The following is a 26,276-nucleotide window of genomic DNA, read 5'->3' as shown; positions in this document are numbered from 1 at the left end:
TAAGTGTATTTGAATATTATTGTTATAACTAGTTTTTTAATTGAATACTTTTCTTATTTCTAATGATATTTCAGTTGATTTTCTTGGGTTTTCCATAAAATAATTTCACAAAAATACATAAATAAACAAAACCCCACAATTCTTTACCTTCTCAGAAAAGGACATTTTGAAGAAAAAAAAATGTAGGCTGTGGGTCTATGGGGACTGGTTAGAAGGAAGCCTGCTTAGTACCAGATTTCAAGTTTAAGCTTTTCCTTTTAAATCAGCTTAGTTTCTGAAGTAGATATGCAACTGGTGATATTTCCTTTTGTAAACAAATTATTATTTGAGGAATTCCTTGCCCTTGGGTCTATCACCCCTTGATAAGGTGATGGTCACAACTGAGGACTCTGGAGAGCACAGAGCACACTAATACTAAGTATTCAGTGACTCTCCACTGGGGATGATTCTCTCCCTTTGCCCCTCTGGGGCACATTTGGTAACATCTGGAGACATTTGTGACTGTCATGACTGAGGGAAGGTGTATTGGTATCTAATGGACAAAGGCCAAATATGCTGCAAAACATCCTATAAGGCACAGGTCAGTCCCTTAAAACAATGATCTGGTCCAAGATGCCAACAGTGCCAAATCCGAAAAACCCTGACTTACCCTAGGCCACTGTGTACAATCTTTTCCATCTTAATACTTTAGGAATTTGGAGCAATCTAAACTAAGAACTGATGAGATAAGTGGGTCAGGAATTAGGACTCTCAGGGGTGGAAAAAAATAACCAAAGACAAAATCCAAATGAGAATATTAAGTATTTTCAAAGATACCTTTTTAACTTCCAAAGCACATTCCATTAATGCTTTCACACTTCCAACTTCACGCAATGTCTTTTTACTATTTACATCTGCTCGCCAAGACAAATTCCTCAAAACACTTGCAATAACCTGCAAATGAAATCAATTTTAGAATAATTTGAATATAAAATAATTTATAGGTTTTTTTTGTTTTTGTTTTTTTTTTTTTAGAGCGAGAGTGGAGCAGGAAAGAGGGGCAGGGTGAGAGAATCTCAAGAAGGCTCCATACTCCACTCAGAGCCCAACCCAGGGATCGATCCATGATCCTCAGATCATGACCTGAGCCGAAATCAAGAGTCACACGCTCAACTGACTGAGCCACCCAGGCGCCTCTATGGTTGTTTTGTTTTTATCGCTATTGTTAAGAGTAGAAATCTATTAATAAAGAAATTTCTCAAGGCACCTGGGTGGTTCAGTTGGTTAAGCGTCTGACTTCGGCTCAGGTCATGACCTCATGGTTAGCGGGTTCAAGCCCCATGTCGGGCTCTGTGCTGACTGCCAGCTCAGAGCCTAGAGCCTATTTCAGATTCTGTATCTTCCTCTCTCTCTGACCCTCCCCTGATCACGCTGTCTCTCTCTCTCAGAAATAAACATTAAAAAAAAAAAAAAATTTCTCCTAAAAGCTAAGGTAGTGCCAAAAGGAATTCCTACAATATATTTTCCTTTATTCTGTTATTAATGTAATCATAATGGAAACATGAGACACTAAATACTGAGCCAAAGTTTAAATTAATCTAAATAATGACATTAACCCACAAATACCCAAGAAAACCATTTGAAATTCTAACCAGTACCTGTTGTAAGTCTTCACTTTCAGATTTTAGTTGGGCCACAAGTGCTCTCATGCAGCCTTTCATAGAGCAGAGTGTGGCCTGTAAGATCAGAAACGGAACAGAGGGTCAGTAACAAGGCAACCTGAAGCTGTGTTTTATTTTTAACTAATAAACTTCAAATCCAATTTTAATTGTCTCATTTTAATTATTCTAATATTTTACCGATAAAACAAACACCTAGAACCAGATTACATAAGTCTTTTGCTATCAGTTCTTTTCTGGAGAAGTACACTGAAGAGGTAAAATGAAATGAAATGATAAGAAATAATAAGCAAAGGTTAAAGTCTCTTATTTGGATTAAACACTCTCATCTGTCATCAGGATTTTCAGATTTTCGCTCTCATTCCTAGGAACAGTATTTTAAATGCAATTACATAAATCTACTACTGTGTTCCATGTTCTGCCTTTGTTTAGGCTTATGATAACATAATGAATAAGAATATGCAGTGGTGCAGGAAGTTCAGGATTTTTATTAGTGAATGTCTAATGAGGAGAGGAAAAAAAGAAAATTAGTCAAAGGCAGTTTGTATGAAACTAACTCATACCGGAGATACGTTATGAAATGGATCTTATAAAACATACCTTGTTGGCTACATCTCCAAAAGTCAAGTTTGTCAAAGCCATTCCAGCATATCGTCTTAATGTAATACTGTAGTGGTCATTAGTTAGCCCATACATTTCACAGTCCACCTGCAATAATTCTGCAATGGCCTGAAGTCCCCCTAATTTCAAAAGGGCAAGAGGAAAAAGACAATAATCTAAAATAAAACAAGTGATTCCAAATTTAAAAATTATTAGGAACAAATCTCAAAGAATGAGAATATATGGTTTAAGTATGTCTTTAGAACTACAAGCTACAAAAACTGTTATAAAGAACTTTTGTGTGATATACTCATAAAATACAAATAATAATTACTCCATTTTCTGCCAGTTTTCTCCACCCTTCAAAACCCTGCCTTACTTAGTGAAGTGAGCAATTATACTCTATTTACTACACACACACTGTATCTTATCATTGATGAAGAAGGCTATTTTCTAACACTGGGTCTTCCCGCATGAAGGCAGAAAAAGGTACCTTATTTTATTATTAGAACTTTATACAAACATTCTTCAATGTTATATACTTTGGCATAATTCATCTTTTTTATTTGCCAAAGAATTATCCTTAGGAATCCTGAGACTTCTAGATGAAACTGCATGAAGCAAAGCTTTTTTTTTTTTTAATGAAAAAGAATAATCTGTTCAACTTATAAGTGAGTTCTATAAAACTACATATATTTTTATATATTTAAAAAAATTCTTACTTTTCTTTGATACTCACAAGTGTCAAATACCAACTACACTAGAATTGAGTATTTTCTTTCCCTGTGATTCCCACCACTGGGTATGTTTGACAACGCCCACAGTGGTCAACACTAGGAAGGCAAGGAGAAAAATGAAGGAAAAGGAAAGGTAAGACATAAAGGAAGGGGTCGTAACAGAACAGAACAAAAAAACAAAGGTAAAGCAAAATGGCGAGCAGGCGAATAAAAGTAAAAATGCATATGGAGGCTATTCAAAATATTATTCATCATCAGTGTTAATCATCATGGGACTGGGGCATTGTTTTGTCACAGAGAAGTGGCTTAGAAAAAAGGAGGATGAATAAAAACAGGCAATTCTTGGAAATCCTAAGTCTTAACAGTCAGATTATTAATCTGAAAGAGGACCTGTATATTTACTATTTTTGTAAATGATCTAGAAGGGTCAGTATGTAGAGGAATCTGCAAGTTTGTAAAACAAAGTCCTAACTCGGGTCAAGAATTCCAAGCCAGGAGAATTAATTATAGAAAGATTGGTACAAATCTTTATGACTAGCAGCAATGACATATGAGTTTGAACACAGATAAGTAAAAATTAATTTGGCTAAAGAAAATCCAAAGCATATTTAGGAAGATTTTCCTCCCTCCACCCATGATGATGGAAAAATACATAGCCAGTGAACAAAATACTGTCACTATCTTTATGGAGATTATAGATTAGAGCAAAGGCAGACGCTGAACAATTAATTTAGGTATAATGGACTGTGAAGAAGCACAGGGCAAGGTAACTGGTGGATTTAACCTAGACTGGGGGGATCAAGAGAAAAGCTGAGGAAATAAAATTTAAGTTAACATTTATTTTTTATTTATTTTTTTAATTTTTTTTTTTTAAAGAGAAAGAGCACAAGTCGGGGAGGGGCAAAGCCAGAAGGAGACAAACAGTCTGAAGCAGGCTCCAGGCTCTGAGCTGTCAGCACAGAGCCAGATGCGGGGCTTGAACTCACAAACCGTGAGACCATGACCTGAGCTGAAGTCGGCTGCCTAACCAACTAAGCTACCCAGGCGCCTCTAAGTTAACATTTAAAGGATGAATGAGCATCTAAAATGGGTGGGTCAGGAATAATAAAACAGCATTTTAGGCAGATGAAGCAATATGTGCAAAGGCCCCTGAGCCTTAAATACGTAGCAACAAAGAGAAGGTCACAAGATGAGTCTACAAAAATAGGTGGAGGCCACATCATGTAAGACTTTATATGTCTCACCAAGGATTTCAGACAGGAGAAGGAATAATAAAATGTGTGCTCTAAACACAGTCCTATGGTTGCAAGGTGCAGAATGGATTACAACTGGATGTGTGGAGATAAATAAGACAAAGAACTGCAGAACAGAAGTGACAACAGTGGCTCGGACTGGGGATGAAAGGAGAGCACTGATGAGACAGACTTAAGAAGCAGAATGAAAGTACTCAGTTACTAAATGTAGGGGATAAGGAAGACAGAGTCATGAATGTCTCCCGAGATTATCTCCTGAGCAACTAGGGTGACTGGCATGCCATTTTCTGGGAAAAAGAACCCTGGAAGAGAGAGATTTGGGGAAGAAGGAGGTAACAAATTCAGTTGGGGCAGCTGAGGTAAAAATGTCTGAAAAACCATCTAAATGAAGATGTCAGAGGAAGAGTGTGATAATGTGTCTCAAACTCAGGATAGAGAACAGGGATTAAGATGTAAATCTGAAAAACACTGTAAAAGAAGCCATGACCTGGAAGATACTGCCTAGGGAGAGACAAAGAACACCTATGACAGAACTCTGAGGAATTCCTACTACTTAATACTTGAGTAAAGGAGGAGCCAGTAAAAGAAATCAGAGTTCTGACTCAGGAAACTGGACTTGGGAGTAACTGATGACCTCAAGACTGTGGCCCTATATACTGAAAGGATCACCAAGATGTTGAGCATTATAAAGCAGGCTATCAATACCAAAACAAAACATCCTATGCTTTGTGCCTGTATGAAATCCTACCTCCTGTAGCAGTATCTGTGACACTTTCTTACTAAATGAACAAAGAGTTTCTTTGAATGGAAAAACTAAAAAACTTAGGACTGGATTCTGAAAAGAAAGACTAAAGAAGGATATGGTCAATATCAACAACACCATGAAGAAAAAAGAACATTCAATAAACTTTAGGGTATCAGATAAAAGAGAGAGTCTTTTATGATTTCAGGCAAATGAAAAAATTCTGTAAATTTTAAGGCAACGAATATAATTCATATGTAAACTATAAGTGGATTCATAAAAGTATGATGTGAATTCATGACTGATAGAATACAAAATAGGCTGCTCCAAGAAAAGTTAGGCTGTTTCAAGATAACCTTAAAGCTAGCAGAGGACCAATGGTTTCAAAAGAAACCATTCAACAGAATCCTTAATTTAGACTTATATAAAAAAAAGATAATAGAAAGATGATACTCAGTTTTAAAAGGTATATTTTATTCCTTTTACTTGGGTTAGATAGTCACCATTAGCATAAAATGCCTCATTCTAAAACATTAGGGACCCAATGTAAATATTCTATATACTGGTGTTTGACAAAATTTCCTGATCCTAAGAATCACCTGGGTCACTTATTAAATGATTCCTGGTACCCCCTCTGGAGATTCTGCTTTACTAAGCCTGCTTACTACAGGGCCAGGCAATCTATATGGTTGGACAAGTACTTCTGGTGATCATTATGATCTAGTTTTGGAAATACTAATACAAATAAGCCATCAGTTCCTTGAAAGTCAGAACCATACCTTCATCATTTTTACATCCAGTGCCTAGCACAGTTTCTGGGACAGAGCGGGGACTAAATCAACATATACATTATTGATACTATAGTCTAAAACCTATAATAAAAACTGATGCAAACCTAAATGACCTTGGTAAGTTGTAGAATCTTCTTCTACATACAAATGACTGTCCCAGCTAACTGGGCTTTGGAATGTCCCTTCATCTATTTGGGACTTCTTTCCTCCTTATCCCTCACTATCAGATACCTTGTGCTTCCTTACTCCATCTCCCCACAATCCACAAACCTTGATCTTTCTTTTGCTTCGTGCAAGTTTAGAGGCTAGGAATGAGAAGAAGGTTACCTCCTGTGGCTCTGTCCCAACAATCACACCCCCAGAGGCCCCATCCTGCTCCTCACCTGCAAGCCCCTGCCCTAGCTCCTGTGATGAAATGCCCCGGGTAGCCTTCCTACCTGAAGAAGGAAGAGGAACAAATACTGAGTCTACGTTTTACTTTGAAATTCAGATGATTAATGTGTCAGTCCTAATCTACAGTTCATTTGAACACAAGGACATTTACAGGAAAACCTTTGTAGTAGCTTAAATTGAATTAATTTTCTTGTTTATTCATGATTTTCATCCCTTTCCCATTATTACTAGCATTAAAAAAACATCTGAACATAAAATTTTCACAAATGCTGAGATTGTATTGAGGAGGGGAGAACTCATAAGACCACACTCAGTTCCATAGGAGGCTGGGGGGTGCGGGAAGCAAAGAGAATCATATGGGCCAACTGCAAGGGCCTGTGGGAAGAAAAGCATGGCTGGAGGGCAGGCATGAGATCACAAGGTACAGAGCCCTCCAAGGTGATGACTCTGAAGGGGACAACACTCATTTTTGGCCATTTAGGTTCTCTGCGTTTAATAAGAGTCTCATGACTTTGTGACTTTTAAGATAAATGATGAGTGACAATGATGAGAGTGGTAGGAATACAAAATGGGGGTTGGGGTGTAATGTAAAATAAATAGCATGAAAAGCAAGGGCACAGCTACACTAAGATGGGAACTCAGTGTACACTTCTTGCTTGTGGCATGACTAGAGATCCAGTTCACATGAGATGGCTCAGCATGATGCAATTATAAATACCACATGTGCAAAATGACCTAGAAATCAAAGAAAAACCGTTACATGAAAAATGGGGTGCACAAAAATGCAGGTTATAAAAGGTTTAGAGTGTGTGATAACACATACACAAAAGAGTAATCCTTCCAAAATTAGTGGAATATTTTAAACTTAAATTAGAGCACAGTATTTTTCTTCATTAACCAGTTTCAAAGATATCATGCTGCTTATCATGAAAATCCAGTAAGGTGTTGATAACCACGAAGATAAATGAGAATCTTAGTAATAATTTCTTCTGGTGTCCATGAGAAATGACTGAGTTCAAGAACAATCACATAGCTCCACATTTCAAAGTAATTTAAATTACTCCCTTCATCAACTTCACATAGGATCTACTGTGGCAACGTGGTCAAGGAGTGGCCCAGTTAGTAATTCTGCTAATTGTTGGCTAAGATTTAGAAAACCTAGTTTAACAAGGTAGCAGTGTCTATCATTAAGAACCTTTTCTCCTCTGGAAACCAGAGTATAATCATTTGCTACAAGGAGGAAGCAAGGTGAAAAAGAAATGTGCGGCCTTGTACGCCAACTCGTCATGATAAAAAATGTTGGTACTCTTCTATGGCATTAAGAAACATTTCTGTCTTACCAAGTTCATTCATTGCATGTCTATGCTCTTCATCAAATGAAAGTTTCATTAGAACACACACAGCAGGACAGATCTGATGTTCAACAGGAGCCGGCACTGAAAAATAAAATTGATATAAAACATAATGCTTTGTCGTCTCAAAAGCAATAATGTTTATTATACTTAATAAAACAAAGCAGGGCTCACTAATATACCCCTAATGCATAGTGGTTTAGTAGATCAACAAATATTTGCTGAATAGATGAATAAATATGACAAACATGGAAAAGAAAATATGAAAAAAGGGTTTTTCTTGGTTCCAGAAAAATGTTTACCATTTATCTGCCTTTAACCAAGTCTGTTAGTATAAATCTCTTGCAAGTTTATGCTATAACTCAAGTAATAGTTTAAAATTATGTTGTATATATAAAAGAATAAAAACACTTTGGTATAAAGCTGTTTTTGTTAAACTATTATCATGAGTGTGGGTTAAAAGCACTTAGCTGTGTACAAATGTAATAAAGAAATCCAGTATAAGGGTGCTTGGGTGGCTCAGTTGGTTAAGCGGCTGGCTCTTGGTTTTGGGCCAGGTTATGATCCCACAGTTCTTGAGTCTGAGCCCTGCATCAGGCTCTGTGCTGACAGTGCAGAGCCTGTTTGGGTCTCTCTCTTCCCTTCTCTCTGTCCTTCCTCTCTTTCTCCTTCAAAATAAATAAGTAAAAACTTAAAAAAAAAAAAACACAAACCAGTATGAACCTAGTAGAGAAAGCTTACTATATAGACAGACAGTAAACAAAAATCTAAAGAAGAGATGTCCAAGAAAATGTACCTTCACATTTAATACCATGTACAAAGTTTCAAAACTCATTATGTGAAATCAAAATTTTAAAAATCTAGTTTTCAGAAGTAATAACATTTATTTTATTTAAGCATTTTTAGAACAGTTCTTACGATCACAAAATGTAAGTTGTTACATAATTGTGGATACCCAGAGAAAACAATCCACAAAGACAATAATCTCTCAGTAAAGTATCTTACCAGTTTTCCTCATCCTTAGGACAAATAGATATAAAGGACCATTTCTGTTATTTTTCTCATTCTTGAAAATGTGTAAGTTTTCAATAAATTCAACTTTATGTGTACGCTAAAAAAAATCTGCTATATCTTCATAGATGGTGTTCTCACCATCACCCCTTCTTCCTACATCAACAGGTTAATACAACAGTCCCCCTCCTGTGTGTGTGTGTGTGTGTGTGTGTGTGTGTGTTCGTGTGTGCGTGTGTGTTTTCTTCTCAAGTGAAAAGAAGGTCTTACCTTATATACTTACTGATTTTGGTTCCTGCTACAGGAATGAAGTAAGTTATGTCCCCAAGGGTCCCAACTCCCATGATCCCTGGGTTGCCCAGGGTCTCTCCCTCAGCAAAGAGCTGGATGGCCGATCACTCCCAGCAGGCCATGGGAGGTAGGATGGTGCAGTGGAAAGAGCACTGGGTTGAGAGTCAGAAGATCTGGCCTCTGTTCCTGGCTCTACCACTTAGTAGCTATGAGGCTACAGGCAAGTCTTTTAGTCTCTCTGTGCCTCAGTTTCTTTATCTGTAAAATGGAGATAATACTCTCCCTTCCTACTTCACAGGGTTGTTGTGAGGCTCAAACAACATAACAGACATAACTCATCTCTGTATCCGCTGAACAGAGTGTTACGCAAATGTAATAAAGATTATGGTGTGGTCACTGACTGTTGGAAAAACTTTATATAAAGTCTTTTCTTGAGCTTAATCTATAAAAGGAAAGGGATGGAAAAACATAACTGCTCAAATTCTTTCTAGATCTACTATGCTATGACTATAATTCTCTTGATTTCCTGTTCTTTTTTGGTTGCTCTTTGCTAATTTTTTTCTACAAAAATACAGATTTTAAGCTTTAAACTATGTTAGCAGTGTAGACGGCTACTATGAATTTCCCATTCCTACTCATAAAGACAACATACTAACTCAAAAAGTTTTCATTTAAAAAACTTTTACATTTGCTTTGTTAACATGCACTACAGGGAACATACTTGGATTTTTGTCCTGGTCCATGCCTTGTTCGTGGGCTTCCTGCCACTCCCAACAGGTTTCACAGTAAGCTCGTATCTGTTCCAAAAGATGAAGGACTCGGATTTCACGCCTGCCTCTCTTGTCATCAGGCTGTGAGTGAATGATGTTGTGAAGGGCTGCACTGGCCCTGGCCCGAGCCTCTTTACTGCCCCGGGAATTTCCCAACAACACAGAGTCTTTGTCATTGCCATGTAAAAGCTGGATGAGGAGAGGAAGACATCCAGACTGTCGCATGGATATACAGCTGTCTTGGGAGCTAGACATAGCTAGCAAAGTTCGCGACATATCATCCTTATCATGAGTACCAAGCATTGATAACAATGAATACACCATTTCCACCTGTGGGCCAAATGAGTTTAGAAACAAAATTATGACTTTAATATCAAACGCTAACACCAATGAAGTGATGAATGGGATATTTATTGTAACTTATTAAAAAGAAAAACAAACTCAAAACCCCTTTCCAGGATGAAGCAATGAGCATCATATCAAAATCCATATAATGATCACCAATTTGTTGATATGAATAAACAGAAGCAGTGGTGGCATACAGTGTTCAAAGAGAAAGCAGCTTCTTATATACTTAAACTACCCTTGTCTGGAATAGCTGGTAATAATCCACTGACTATAATGAACGACAACTGATTTCTCATACACACACACTCTGAGGAATGTGATTTAAATATTTTATACAATTTAAAATTTTACTTTACTTCTTTTAATTTATAACTATAATCAATAAACAGAAAACTTTTCAACAATTATTATTTACTACATACTAGTTTTCAACAATCACTAACGCTTACCAGATTATAATACTGTTAAAAGTATATAATTTCTCCCTTATATATAAAAAAATATTTTGTCATAAAAAGAAGAATGCCATGATCATATAGGGAGTACAAGGCCAGGATTCTTTTTTTTTTTTTAAGTTTATTTATTTATTTTGAGAGGGAGAAAGAGAGTGTGTATGAGTAGTGGGAGGGGCACAGAGAGAATCTTAAGCAGGCTCCATGCTCAGGGCAGAGCCCAACTTGGGCCTTGATCTCACGAATCATGAGATCATGACCTGAGCTGAAATCAAGAGTTGAACACTCAACCAGCTGAGATACCCAGGTGCTCCAAGGCCAGGTTTCTTAATTTTTTTTTTTTTTTAAAGCAACCAGTAAGTAAAAATTACTCTCTGACAACCAATTCTAAGAGTTTGCTCAGAAGCAGATTAGAAACTGGAAACAGTACCTAGTTATACTGGACCGTGGTTAGACTCATTTTAAAGTGAGAGCCATTACAGAAAAGTTGTGGCTATTTTATAAAGAGTGTATCTTCTCTATAAATCAGTGGTTCTTAATCAGGGGTGATTTTGGCCCTTCTAGGACATTCTTTGCTTTGGAAACATTTCTTGGTGTCACAACTGCAAGAGAAAGTGCTATAGGCATCTAACAGATAAAGACCAGAGATACTGCTTAACATCCTACAATAAAGAATTATCCAGTCAACAATGCTGAGGCTAGGAAACTCTAAATACATAAACACACACTACTCTTAGATATTAAAGTTTTAGGAAGGGAGAACTGTGGAAAATTGGGCTTTCCAATTTTGGCTCTTACCACTTAGGAATGAGCAGTGTGACACTACCAAATTATTTGCTCTCTCTGAGACCAGTTCTCTCAGCTGCCAAATGGAGATGTTTACCTAATGAGGTTTTCTCTGTTAAGATTAAATGAAATAATACATGTATAGGACAGAAGCTAGCATTCAAAAATGTAGTAAGGTCTTACTAATATCATTCATCAGTCACTTCAAAAGGAAATGGTATTCTAGCTGCTGGTTTTCATGCAGTAGTACTGCTGAATGTTAGATTTTCTTTGTAGTTAGAATTACATGTTGATGTTGGATAGATCTGGGGACGAATTCCAATTTAAATATGCAACAGCTGCCTGAACCTTTTTTGCTTCACTTTTCTTATTTAAAAGAGGCACAAGAATACCTCATAGTATTTGAGAAGATCACAGAAAATGTACATATAACTTCTAGCATAGTTACTGGCATACCAGAGATTTCAATTAGCAGCTACTATGAGTTATTAAACGTATTAAATAACTCGGGGCGCCTGGGTGGCTCTGTCGGGTAAGCGTTCGACTTTGGCTCAGGTCATGATCTCACAGTTCGTGGGTTCAAGCCCCACATCCGGCTCTGTGCTGAGAGCTACCTCAGAGCCTGGAGCCTGCTTCAGATTCTGTATCTCCCTATCTCTCTGATCCTCCCCTGTTCACACTCTCTCTCTCAGAAATAAATAAAACATTAAAAAAATTTAAAAAAAAGTATTAAATCTCATATTAACAGTACCACTGATTATTCTAAATTCATTTCTTAAATCAACATTAGTTATTTCAGTAATGCTTTCCCTAAGAGCCATTATATTGTCAAAGTAAAGAGAGGTTATGTAAAGTATGCTGTGAAAATAGTTAATGGAATTATTGAGCTTTAACTAAAAATATACTGCACAGTTAAATTTTCATCTTTGTCAATATAAAAGACTGGCTGATTTATAGAGATGACAACAATAATTATTTTCTTTTTAAAACATACTATTAGAAAGTCCTAAAATACTTGCTAATATCTGAGAGACTCTAAAAAAACTCACGTATCAACAATGGGTAACATTTCATTTCAATAATTTTTCTATCCACTTAAATATTTATTAAACAGCCTTATGTGCAGGTTCTGTGGTAGATGCTGCAAAAGATTAAGAAAAAAAGTCCCTATTCCCAAGAGAACTTCATGCAGGGGTATGGAGGTGGTTCAGTCGATTAAGTATCTGACTCTTGATTTCAGTCAGGTCATGATCTCACGGTTCATGAGATGGAGCCCCTCATTGGGCTCTGTGGATGGCATGGAGCCAGCTTGGGATACTCTCTCTCCCTCTCTCTCTGCCCATCCCCTGCTTGCAAATGCTCTCTCTCTCTCAAAATAAATAAATAAATAAGCATTAAAAATAAAGAGAATAGTTCATGCAAACTGCAGTGACTCAAAGGAGGTAGACAGACCACATGGGAAGGGGAGAGGAGCTTGGGAGTCAGAAAATGCTTTGTAAGGAAGTAAAACCCAAGAAGAGCTCTAAAGGCTGACTGGGATTCTGACAGGCATTTTGTGGTGGGGTAGAAAGTGGAGGTCATTGCCATCGCAGGCAAGTCATAGGGGCAGAAAAGTGACAGGGAGTGCTTGGGAGGCAGCAAGTAAGCCAGTGTGGCTGGAGCTCAGGGTACTTGCAGCAAAGTGCATGATAAGGCTGAAAAAGAATAAAAAACTAAGTAATTTGGCATTTTTTATAATCCTTTTTCCTTTGTGCTCTCTTGTATTAGAGCAAAGTATTCACAGTATTAGTAACCAGCGTTTATAATCTTCTGTTACCTTGGTTCCCAGATGACTTGTCAGCCTTCGAGGAGCAGAGTGTGTACTACTAGAACTCAAAACACTGGCTGTTTCATGATCCATTCGCGCAGCTGAACCCTAGAAATTAAGCAAATTATGAATGGAATAATTTAGATTATAGATAAATAGCCCTACCTTCACGTTAAGGTGTACCAAATGAACTGTGTTTAGGGTAAACAGCTAAATACACCATTAAAAGTGTGAACAATTTAACACTCAAGATGAGTATTTTTACCTGTGAAGTAAAGTAGGTTTTAAAGCAAAAATGAGGAAAAGAAGATGTGTTGCAAAAGAAGTTAAACTACCGTGTGGAAGTAACCAAACACTGAAGAAATTCTATGAGTGGTATTTTTTCACAGATCAAAACACATGAAACCACATTTGGTCAAATATACATTTATTGATAGAAAGCTTTATTGATTGATGAAATGCTCTAAATTACCACAAAACTGGGAATTTTTTTCAAAGTTCTCCAGGAGCTCACAGCATAGAGTGGACTGCTTAAAACCCCGTTGGAGAAGGACATGAAAAATTAAATAACTGCACTGTGATATGATAAGCACCACAGCAGAAAAATGCATAAAATCTGAGGGAAAACAGGAAGTAACAATTACTTGCTAAGGAACTATTAAAGGCTGCATAAAGTAAGGAACATTTAAGGTAGGCCTTGAATTTTGGAGTGGGAGACATATGGTACAGTCTGTGTAAAGGTAATAAATATGAGAGCATGAATGTGGACAGCACACAAGGTGTACGGTGGGAGATAAGACTAGGTTAAATTATTGTCTCTTGAGTCATTTTAAAGATGTTGGTTTCAACCCTGGATGTTGTGGAGCCCCTAGACTTTAGGCAGGAGGATGGTACAACCAGGATTACATCTTTAAAGGTATTAAAAGACAGGATACAGAGATCAAAGATGCGAAATCAGGAAGAGGGTATTTTCAACAGCTGAGCAGTCAGGAGGGTGCAAAGTAAGGAAATGAGGATACCGTATATTAAAAAAATTAAAAAAAAATTAGAGAGAGAAAGGGAGGAAGAGAGAGAGAGAATCTTAAGCAGCCTCCATGTTCAGCAAAGAACCTGACACAGGGCTCAATCCCATGACCCTGGGATGATGACCTGAGTTGAAATCCAGAGTTGGGATACTCAACTGACTGAGCCACCTGGGTGGCCTGGGGATACGTATATTTAGGGGCCAGAATCAGTTGATTTGCTAACTGACTGGACACAAATAAAGCGACACCGGGAGCCAAGGACAATGTGGAGGCACTGAGCTTGGATAAATGGGTGGATAATGGTGGTATTAAAAAGTACATAAAACTCAGGAAGGCTAATGGGTTTCAGTGTGAGATCACCATTCAATATACTGACATTCAGTAAAGATGGACATCTGATAACAGAGGATGCAAGTCTGGATAGGAATAGGGACTGCAGATAAATATGTGGGACCTATCAAAATAGAGGCCATAGCTAACACAATTCATTAATGATTAAAAATAATGATTATAACAATAACATCCACCTAGGGGTGCCTGGGTGGCTCAGTCGGTTAAGCGTCTGACTTCGGCTCAGGTCATGATCTCATGATTCGTGGGTCTGAGCCCCGTGTCGGGCTCTGTGCTGACAGCTCAGAGCCCAGAGCCTGTTTCAGATTCTGTGTCTCCCTCTCTCTCTGACCTCCGCTGTTCATACTGTCTCTCTCTTTCTCTCAGAAATAAATAAGACATTTAAAAAAAAAAAAAAAAGAATAACATCCACCTAGAAAGCAATATTGGCAGGTATTCTGTTGTAGTTCTTAATCTTTCAAAAGGAACAGCCAGAATATAAACTTTCCGAAGGCAGAAACAAATTGTATGTGGTTGTAATCAAATAGTACATAAGAAGAAGGTTCTCTTTATAGAAGTATTCCAGCTAATTTTGTACCCCCTAATGAATTAATGGAGCTGGGTATAAGGTATCAGTTACTGATAATATCACAAAAAGAGAGACAACCAGACATTATGTGTTTCCTGACTAAAAACCAGAAGACCACAATGCCACTCTGAAAAAGACTCGCAAAAACAAAACAAAACAAAACAGAAAATCCAAAGGTGATTCTATGTCTAGATCCAAATATCAATTTACCGGAAATATACAAAGAAATGTCAAACTACATACCATGGAGATGTTATCAGTAAAATCCAGACTATGGAAAACTGTATAAAACAAGTAATTTGTATGTAATTTGTAATTTGTAAAAAAAAATTTGTAATTTCTTTAACAAGTAAGTATCCAAAAAACAAAAGAGGCAAAAAAGGAACCTAGAGATTAAAGACTTATCAACCAATCCCAATGCATGAACCTTACCTAAAAAGAGTCAAATAAATTGTGAAAAATTATGACATACATGAAACAATTGCAAATTTGGGTAGTGACTGGATAGTCCAATGTATTACTTTTAGTTCCTTTGGGAATGCAATAATGGCAATACGGTCATATATTTTTAATTTTTTTTTTTTTTTTTAAAGTAAGCTCTGTGCTCTATGTGGGAGCTTGAACTTGAGACCCTGAGATCAAGACTTGCATACTCTACCAACTGAGCCAGGCAGGGTGCTCAAACAGTTGCATATTTTTAAAAAGTGTTCTTGGGGCGCCTAGGTGGCTCAGTCACTTGGGTGTCTGACTTCAGCTCAGGTCATGATCTCGTGGTTTGTGCCCCGCATCGGGCTCTGTGCTGACAGCTCAGAGCCTGGAGCCTGCTTCGGATTCTGTATCTCCCTCTCTCTCTGCTCCTCCCCTGTTCATGCTCTGCCTCTCTCACTGAAAATTAAATAAACATTAGAAGAGTAAAAAAAGAATCATTCTTAACTTTTGGAAATATTTATGGAAGAAATGATGATGATACCAGATCTTCAAAGATAAAATGGGAGGGCAAAGTGGACAGGGTACATGTGGATTACTATGTTTTCTATCTGTCTCTGTATATGTTTGAAATTTTGCATAGTAAAAAGTTTTAAAACGCGTATCAGAAGCAAAGCGTTCTTCTATCATTTCATTTCTTTCCCAGTCTTGGCTGAACTTCATCACTACTTACTGGCTCTCACTAGAGATCTGGTTCTAAACTTTAAATAGAAAAGCTAAGAACTAATTCATAAATGAATTACACATACAGTTATATACTAATCAAGCAGGGATCTGACCTGTATAATTTACTTCCAACTTTCTCTTTCCCCTTAACTTCCATAGGAGATTAATCACAGATCAAGAAACACTATTTCTAGAAGGGATGCCAGATCTTCCTTCCAATTAACATATACTTACTGTTATCTACTATTTACCAGTGACTGTGAGGATATGAAAATGGACAAAACTAGATAAAATCTTTGCCCTTCTGGAGTTTACAGCCTAGTAGGGGAAATCAATACTAATAAAATAATCACACAAATAAATATAAACTGCAAATGTCTTCAAAGGAGAAGACTGTTCTAGGATGGCCTTTAACAATGGGATTTGAACGTTCAAGCCTTGGGAAAGCCATGCTTAAACGCAAAGACACATAACTGATCTTTTATTTAAAATTTTTTTTAAAGATTTATTTGTTTTTGAGAGAGAGAGAGAGAGCAAGTGGGGAAGGGGCAGAGACACACGGAGACACAGAATTCAAAAAGCAGGCTCCAGGCTCTGAGCTGTCAGCACAGAGCCCGACGTGGGGCTCGAACCCACAAGTGGTGAGATCATGACTTGAGCTAAAGTCGGATGCTTAACTGACTGAGCCACCCAGGCGCCCCGACACATAACTGATCTTAACGGAGTGAAATGGGACGAGAAGAGCACTATATGGAAGGGGCACAGAATGTGCACAAGCTGCACAGGAAAAGGAAGCCCAATAAATATAAGCTATAAGCTACTGATAGGCCAGCATGGCAGAAGTGGCTAAGAGCAAAGTGTGATATAAAGCTGCCAAATCTGATAGGAGCTAGGTCATATAGATCCTACTAAAGGGTTATCTTATTCTAAGAATCAAGAGAAGCCAATAAAGGGTTTTATAAAGAAGATGACTAACTCTTTGTAAAGATCATTCTGGCAGAGACGATGTGGGCAGGAAACCAGGTGAGAGAGGGTGTACAATATACTTCACACAGGGATGAGGATAAGTCCACCAGGGCAGGAGTTTTGCTGGGTCATGCTATTTTGATCCTGAGAAAGTCAGAGATCTGATTTTCATTTTCAATTATTGTCAATGGGCTTATTTCTGGAGCAAATAATAAAATAAATCAAAAGAACAAATCCTAAGAGATTTTCATGTATATAGAGCCTATTAAGAGGTTTTCATGTATATAGATCCTATTAAGATAGTTTAAAGGAATCTTGGTTAATTGAATCACAGTCCTATAGATAAAATCACTCGGCTACATCAGGATTTGGAGTAGCTGTAGTATTGTTTTAAACTAGTGACTAAAAGTAATCAAATAAATGGCATTAGCAGTATCAGTGCCACAGAAACACTGGAAGGCAGAGTCTATGGCTAATATTGCCAAACAAATGTGCTTGTCATGTTTACCACTGAATCTATAGCACTGTCAGAATTCACATTTGAAGAATGTGAATTTGAGGAACGCCTCTGATTCAGTTTTTAACAGATCTCATGTTCCTCACAAAAAAGTCACACAATACATAAAAATGTAAATATGAAAGTAAACACAACATAATCCCAACACTAGAGATATCATTGGTAACATTTTGAACAACATTCCTCCATTTTTCTATGCATGTACACATAAATACATATGTATAGCATGAAAGATTACTTATTTTAAGAAATAATTTTTTAAGAAAAAATGTTAAAATTATTTTTCTAAATTAATAGCATTAATACTCAGTAAGCACTTAAAATTTTTAACGTTTATTTATTTTTGAGAGACAGAACATAAGCAGGGGAGGGGCAGAGAGAGAGGGGGGGGGGACACAGAATCCGAAGCAAGCTCCAAGCTCTGAGCTGTCAGCACAGAGCCTGATGCGGGGCTCAAACCCACAAACCGTGAGATCACGACCTGAGCCTAAGTCAGACGCTTAACCAACTGAGTCACCCAGGTGCCCTGATCTCAGTAAGCATTTAATAAGCACTTGCTGTCTGCCAGGTACTATGCTAGCTGTCTGGGATACAATGGTGAGCAATGACAATATAGTTCAGCTTAAAGGATTTTAAAAAGAAGACAGTTAAATTTATAATAAACTGTGCTAAATTAGATGAGAACAGAAATAGAGAGTACCTGAGAGCACTTTATCAGGCCTAGGGAGGCAGAAGAAAGGAAAATGTCCTGGAAGAAGTACAATTTAAATTGAGGGGAAGGATGGATAGAACACATACAAGTGAACCGAAACAGAGGAGAGTTCCAGGCAGAGAGCACCATGTGGAAGCTCTGGACATACTCAAGCGCCCCAAGAAGCTGAAGTTGAGGGAGTGTAGAGAAATGGGGGCAAATAGTGATAATATTGAAAGAGCAGGCAACAAAGAATCTAGATTTTATTCTTTGGGCAGTGGGTAGCCACTGAAAGGTTTAAACAAATAAGTGATATAAGCAGGTGATTTGGAAGGATCATTCTGATTATAATACGAAAAATATACTAGAAAAGGCCAGGCTGAAATAAAAGATCTCTATATAAACAGAGATCTAATTTATCATTTCTAACATTTGTATGGATATACCATGTACCATGTAGGTTCTATCAGGTCTGGGACTGTCTGTCCTGTTCAATTCTCTATCTTCAAAGTCTAATATAGCCTCTAGCACCTAATTATTAATGAGTATCTACTATACACCAAGAACTGTGTTAAGTACATGTCCCATTTAGTTCTCACAATGATATCATCTTATTCTAACGAGAAAACACTAAAGCTCAGAGTTTAGTCTCTCAGGAATGGGATTAGCGGAGGAATGGGATTAATCGCAGTCTGCTAACTACAGAGCCATTTAACCACTTATTCCAGTCAGATGATAAATAATTTAATCAGTTGCCTATTGATTAATATATATTTAAGTTATTTCTAACTTCTGCTATTACAAATAAATGATGAGTCTTTTCAAACATGTCTGAACACTCTTGACTGATTACCTCCTAGCATAACATGTTAGATATTGCAATGTTGACCCACAAGGCAATTACAGCTAGAAATTTAGATGCTTATCATAAAATTGCTTTTCAGAAAGGTTGTTCCATTCACATAGATAGAAGCAGAATATGACAATATCTATCAACTTACTATTACCAATATTGAGTGTTATTGATCTTTGCCTACCTAATGGCATCCAAAAAAAAAAAAAAAACTCACTTTGGCTGTTGTTGCTGGTTATATATCATTACTAATGAAACTGATGACCTTTCCATATGTTTAAAAGTCATTTTAGGGGTGCCTGGGTGGCTCAGTCGGTTAAGTGTCAGACTTTAGCTCAGGTCATGATCTCACGGTTCATGGGTCCGAGCCCCGCATCGGGCTCTGTGCTGACAGCTCAGAGCCTGGAGTCTGTTTCAGATTCTGTCTCCCTCTCTCTCTGACCCTCCCCTGCTCAAGCTCTCTCTCTCAGAAATAAATAAAAACATTAAAAAAAAGTAAATAAATAAATAAAAAGTCATTTTATTTTTCCTTTTGGTTCCTGTTCATGTCATGTCATTTGTTCATGTTTTAATGATCTTTAATTAATTTCTACTATTCATGTATTTTGAAATGTAACTTTTTCCTTATTATAAATAATTGTAAATAATGAGATCTTAATTTTTGTTTGTCTTGTGACCTTGCATGATTTATGGTGTACTTGAGTTTTACATTTTTATGTGAAAGCTACTGATTTTTTCTTTTATGTTTTCCCACCCACTACATGATTATCATCATTCTACACACATTTTTCTAATCTTTTTAAATTTAAAATTCTTATTTTGACATGAAATCTAATCTACTTAGAATTAACTGATATAAAATAGTACTATAAGGATTCAACTACTATTATCATTTTTAAAGTTTATTTTGAGAGAGAGCGAGAGAGTGCATGCACATAAGTGGGGAAGGAGCAGAGAGAAAGGGAGAAAGAGAATCATAGGCAGGCTCTGAGCTGTCAGTGCAGAGCCCAATGCAGGCTCAAATTCATGAACCATGAGATCATGACCTGAGCCAAAATGAAGAGTCAGATGCTTAACCAACTGAGCCACCTGGGTACCCCTCTATTATATTTTAAATGAACAGACAACTTACTGATAAGTGAGACTTTAAAATACATAATACCTGGAACATGGTCCAAAGCATTAATAGGTGGTCTAATCCTAAGCAAATAGTTTTTTTCTGTCAAGAAAATGAAATTTTTCTTCTTTCTAGATAAGGGAAGGAAAATATAAACTTCCAGAATAATTTCCTAAGTATAGAAAAGAACCCAAATGTGCTAAATATAATTTCTTTTGCCCCAGTTTACTATTTATAACTGAAGAGTTTTCCCCAGTATAATGATAGTTAGTAATACTAAAATAAAGTATCTCTTTTTTTAACTCAGTAAAATAAATATAAATAATTAAGTATGACACATTTTTCGGCCTTAAATTTTAATACATGCTCTTTAAAAAAATATGATATCATCAAAAATAACCAGACACTAAAGGAATATTTTACATCAAAAGTAGGGAGATTATCTTTAAAAACTTAGTAAAATTTTACTTTAAAAAATCACTCATTTACAACATAAAAACATTCATTGAGAAAAATGTGGAGAATACATAATACCCCAAGGAAAATTCTGTCATATTAGGATGCATTCCAATAGAACTCTAATAGAAAACTAATGACAGAGTGACAAGATAACAGTTCTACATTAAAAAAAATCAAGTTGACTTCCACAGTTTTGCTAAAAATGATGTAATAATGGTTAAACATGACTAGGTTATGTCTCTTTATTTTTTATGAGCATTAGTATCATTTTTTTCAATTATAAAATTTGGATTTCCAAATTTACGTAATGTTAAAGTACAATAGAAAAGAATTATGACAAAGTCCTTATGATCATTTTTAAAAACATAAAAATGCCTTTGCAAAGAATCCCTTTCAAAGAATGCCTTAGAGAAAGAGCAAGTCTGTTCAGTGCAAGCAATAACAACTAGGTCAAATCATATATATAAGCAAAATACAGCTTAGCATTTATTTAAAAACAAAAGCCCTCTATTCATGCTAATAATTTTAGACTAAAACAGAAACACACTGTTTCTAAAGAATAGCTAAAGAATAGCTCTAAATTAGAAATTTTGAAAGTGTTATTGTTAGATGTAATAAAGAAAAATGATATAGCATTTTGGCACTGAATTCTTCTGGAGATATCCATTTAGGATTAAGGAAATCAATAAGATTTACAGATCATTCTGAGGACTATCTCACCTCATATTCCTCTAAAAATATTTAAATAGTTAGTTAAAAAGAAAACCAATAAATTCCTTTACCTGACCACTACCAGAAGTTGCCATGTTGATTTCTGCCACTCCTTGACCTTCATTCTGCCGCTCAGCTTCATGTGAGCCGGCTTCATGCTTGCTCTGAGATGACCTCTGTTAATATGAAGTTAATATCATTACATACAAAAATGGTATATGCTTTCTTAGCCCACAGCTTTTTCTCTTTCCTGTATTAAAGCTTTGAATGCATCAATTATATAGGTTTACAAAAGCAAAGAACTGCACTTTATACTTCATAACCTCCAGGATGGTTGGCAGTCGACTATTTCAGGAAGAGGAAAGTGAAGTGTGTCCCTTGAGCATTAGAGCCGCACAAGACAAAGGATTTTCCGAGACTCACAGAAACACCATCCTCCACCAGCTGTGCTCACATCACTATCAGGGATATAACCCCACTAGAATAAATAACTGTCTCTTCCACAAGGTCACATGGTTCTGGCATTTAATGGAGCTGCAAATATAACAGTTCAACTATTACCTAAGCTTACAAATACCTTCTGTATATTTATACACAGAATATATATACATCCTCTGCTAATAAAAGTCACATGAAATCAATAACCTCTTAGAATCTGATATGAATAAAAACCAAAAACCTTTTCTAATGTAACCACCATCTGTTATATGAAATGAAAATGACAGATTATATCCAGTAAAAGCAGTCCCTTCAGGATAGATTATATCCAGTACAAAGCAGTCACTCTGTAAAAATGCCACTGCAGAATCAAAGAAGTAAAATAATTTTTTCATTATTTTTTATAGAAACAATTACAATTGTGCTTGCTTGCTCTAGGAAAATGATGATCTAAAATAAAAACTACCCTTTAAAAAACCTGACATATTTAATAGTGGATAATTATATTACAAAATGGCTTCCACTAGAATTTCTTTAAATACCAAGCTTCCCTAGACCATTTAAATTGTGACTTAAAAGTTACTTTACTTGCAATATTTCCATCAATAAACTAGTATAAGTTATACATATGCAAAAATGAGGTAGCCCCAATAATTCAGAAAAAGAATTGTATCATCTGAAAGTCACACTAGAAAATTCAATGAGGCCAACAGAAGTAGAGACATACCAAGTCAATCGAGAGATAAAATGAATCCAAAACCACTAAAAACACAAAGAATTGAGACTAACGTAATTAAAGATGTCAATGTAAAAGTAATTACTGAGCATCTGTTCTGTTAGTTACTTGTACTAGGCGCTGGAGAATACAGGGCTGGCAAAATCAGACACTGTTCTATATACTCAAGCTTATAGTCTCATCAGGGATTCTATCAAATAATGAGAGAACTAACAATAAAGTTAAAACTTTGACAAGCACACTGAAAAAAAGAGTACAAGGTGCTGTGAGAATATATAGCAGAGGGATATCATAAGGCCTGAATTTGGGCAAGAGCCCTCTTAGGAAGTACTGTTAGAACTGAGACTTAAAGAATAAACAGGAGTTTTGGGAAAAGGGACAGAGTTAGAGGAAGGTTTTAGGTAAAAAGACCATGAATTTGGAGTAGGAGAGGGCACGGTTTGTTCTAGTACATCAAAAAATCGTGTGCAGAGAATAGAACAAAAAGATGGTAAAAACAATACATCTTACTGATTTTGTTGAATTTTAGTGTGATTCTCTCCTGCCCTCCCATAACCAGTACTAGATTATTAGTGGGAAAAGTTAATGTAAATTGATCTTTTAAGGTAAAAATTTAATTTTAAATTTAAATGGTCTAAGTAGGTAAGAAACATAGAGGAGACCTAATGTAGTCTCCTCAGTTTGGAGGCTAATGTATCAATGTTAAGTATCAGATAATGATACCTGACACTAGGCAAGCAGTGATAGAGATAAAAGAAGTAGACAGAGAGGTAAATCTGAAGAACTTCGGAAGACTGGATATGGAGTAGACGAAGCGATGTGGTGTCAAGAATAATTCCTTTGTTCCTTAGCTCATACAACTGAATAATAACGGTGTCATGTGCAGAGAAGGTAATAGTAAGGGAGTGAGGATTTTTTGGAGGAGGTGGAGGCATGGTAAGAAGGACTTAGGAGAATAAGACTATTAACTGTGTTTTGGATATATTGGATTTAAAGTATCTCTGAGAGAGACATCTTAGTGGAGATGCAGCATAGGCACACAGATTTAGAAGTCTGGAACTCAGGGCTAGAAAAATGAATTTGAGGGGCGCCTGGGTGGCTTAGTCTGTTAAGCGTCCGACTTTCGCTTAGGTCATGATCTCGCGGTTCGTGGGTTCGAGCCCCGCGTCGGGCTTTGTGCCGACTGCCAGCTCAGAGCCTGGAGCTTGTTTCAGTCTGTGTCTCCCTCTCTCTCTGACCCTCCCCCTCACGCTGTCTCTCTCTCTCTCCTAGAAATAAATAAAACATTAAAAAAAAAAATCTTCTTTAAAAAAAAAGAAAAATGAATTTGAGAGCCAACAGTGTATAGAAGATAAGTGAAGCTCTAAGCGAGAGCTAATACAAATAAAAGAGAAGACTTAAGGAATGCCTACAATTTATGCCCAGATAAAAGAATATGAGCTTATAAAAGCCAAAGAGGTGAGAAAAAAACCAAAAAACTGTTGTCACAGATGCCAAGAGAATATTTCAAGCAATAGGAAGTATTCAATAATGTAGAAAATGTCAAGATGAAGATTGAAATATCAATTTAATACAGAAGTCACTGATGATCCATTTGGGAGTAGACACTAGACTGATGTGTTTTAAGAGTGAATGGTGGGGAAGAAACACAGACCTGGAGTCTAGAAACACGCTTAGAATGGGGAACTGGGAAAAGACAATGAGGGACAGAAGGGGACAGATGGAGGAAGATAGTTGCAGGGAGAGGCAGAATTGAGGAAGGTTCATTTTATATTTTGAAAGACAAGACTGGAGTATGTTTAAACGTTAGTGCAAAGGTACCACTGAAGAAGAAGATAAATATGTGAGAGAAAAGAAGTAAGAGTAAGAAGTCCCTGAAAAGGCAGGAGTTGAAAATCCAAAGCACAAGAAGGAAGGCGGAATGCTTCCTGATAGGAAGAACAAGTAGTTCCGATTTCTCTAGAAAGGAGGAGGTGGAATTACTAGAGGGAGGGAGATAAGTCAGTCATTTCCAAGAGGAGAAAGGGGATCCACAGAAACACAGTAGTCCTAAAGGATTACCAGGCCCTACTGATGATGGAGAGGATGATGTCTATGATAGAGTTAAAAAAAAAATCCAATGTTTACTATGCACTAATCACTCGGCACTTATGGATTCATTTAATCCTCATACCAATTCTGTTACATTGGTATTATTATTATCTCCACTTTACAGATAAAGAAAGTGAGGAACATATAAATATCTGGCTTTAGGTCACATACTTAGTAAATGGCAGAGCCAGAGAAGAATCACAAGTCTGACCTCAGGGCCCAAACTACTAATGAACACTTACTATCTTTATTTTCTTTCCTCATTTGTTATTTACTTCCCTTTATTCTTTTACTGATTCTAGGTTACAGGCCTGCCTGTGCTCTTTATCACAGTCCACTTTAAGCATGTGTTTTGCTGAAGCTAGCACTCTTAATTGCTGTCTAAAGCTACTGGTAACCCTGAAGCCAAAGAAACTATTGCTGATTCCTATGAAGGAATGATCTTGGGGTGCCTGGGTGGCTCAGGTGGTTAAGCATCTGACTCTTGTTTTAGGCTCAGGTTATGGTCTCACAGTTCCTGAGTTTGAGTTCTGCATCAGGTTCCATGATGACAGTGTGGAGACTAACCGAGATTCTTTCTCTTTCTCTCTCTCTCTCTCCCCCCCTTCTCTGCCCCTCCCCTGCTTGTGCTTGCTCTCTCCCAAAATAACCAAATTAAAAAAAAAAAAAGATAATCTAACTACAGATCTCATTTGCAGAATTGCTGGACAACTTCCCCAAAGCTGTCTACCCTAGGGCTGAAAAAATTAAGAAAAAAATTGTTGAGGTATTTATATATCACAACATATACTCATTACCAAGCATTGCCATAATCCAGTTTTAGAACATTCTCATCATTCTTTAAAAAAAAATTTTTTTTTAATGTTTTTTATTTATTTCTGAGAGAGACAGCATGAGCAGGGGAGGGTCAGAGAGAGACAGACACAGAATCTGAAACAGGCTCTAGGCTCTGACCTGTCAGCACAGAGCCCAACGCAGGGCTCGAACCCACGAACCGTGAGATCATGCCCTGAACCGAAGTCGGGTGCCCAATGGACTGAGCCACCCAGGCTCCCCTCATTCTCATCATCCTAAGAAGATCCCTTGTGCTCACTTACAGTCAATCCTCATTCCCACTCAGGTCTGTGGCTTATCTACTGTCTTTATAAATTTGCCTTTTCTAGACATTTCTTATAAATGAAATATGTGGGCTTACATGTCTGGTTTTACTCAGCAAAATGTTTTTGACGCTGATCCATGTTATAGTATGTATCACGAATTTACTCCTTTTTATAGCCAAATAGTACTTCACTGTAAGGATATACCACATTGTGTTTATTTATTCACCAGTTGACATACATTTGCACTGTTTCTACTAGGGTATATTATGAATAATACTGCTATAAACATCAAGTTAAAGTCTTTGTGTGGATATAGGTTTTCATTTCTCTTGTAAGGGTACCTAGAAGTGGAACTGCTGGGTCACATGGTGACTTTATTTTTAATATTTTAAGTAACTGCCAAACTGTTTTCAAGTGGTTATACCATTTTACATTCCCAATAGCAGGGTATGATGGCTTGTATTTATCAATATCCTTGCCAATGTTTATTACTGTCTTTATGATTATAGC

General features: G+C 36.8%; 1 protein-coding gene across 9 annotated transcripts in view; it reads right to left on the bottom strand.

Annotated features, from left to right (window-relative positions):
* Positions 1-26,276, bottom strand: part of APC (APC regulator of Wnt signaling pathway) — a 143,696-nt gene that overhangs the window by 14,112 nt on the left and 103,308 nt on the right. For 4 of the 9 annotated variants that reach the window (XM_077757193.1, XM_077757189.1, XM_077757187.1 and 1 more), the window contains 8 exons: positions 21,473-21,577; positions 13,001-13,099; positions 9,550-9,928; positions 7,515-7,610; positions 6,165-6,218; positions 2,259-2,398; positions 1,638-1,715; positions 817-933 (listed from right to left, as the gene is read on the bottom strand). In XM_077757193.1, the coding sequence (XP_077613319.1) occupies positions 817-933; positions 1,638-1,715; positions 2,259-2,398; positions 6,165-6,218; positions 7,515-7,610; positions 9,550-9,928; positions 13,001-13,099; positions 21,473-21,577 (1,068 nt within the window). The remainder of the gene's footprint in view (positions 1-816; positions 934-1,637; positions 1,716-2,258; positions 2,399-6,164; positions 6,219-7,514; positions 7,611-9,549; positions 9,929-13,000; positions 13,100-21,472; positions 21,578-26,276) is intronic. The other 5 variants (XM_077757194.1, XM_077757190.1, XM_077757195.1 and 2 more) reach the window with 3 other exon arrangements.

Source organism: Crocuta crocuta, unplaced genomic scaffold (genome assembly GCF_008692635.1).
Source record: "Crocuta crocuta isolate KB4526 unplaced genomic scaffold, BGI_CrCroc_1.0 scaffold131, whole genome shotgun sequence".
Taxonomy (NCBI): domain Eukaryota; kingdom Metazoa; phylum Chordata; class Mammalia; order Carnivora; family Hyaenidae; genus Crocuta; species Crocuta crocuta.
This window is presented reverse-complemented; position numbering and strand designations above follow the sequence as displayed.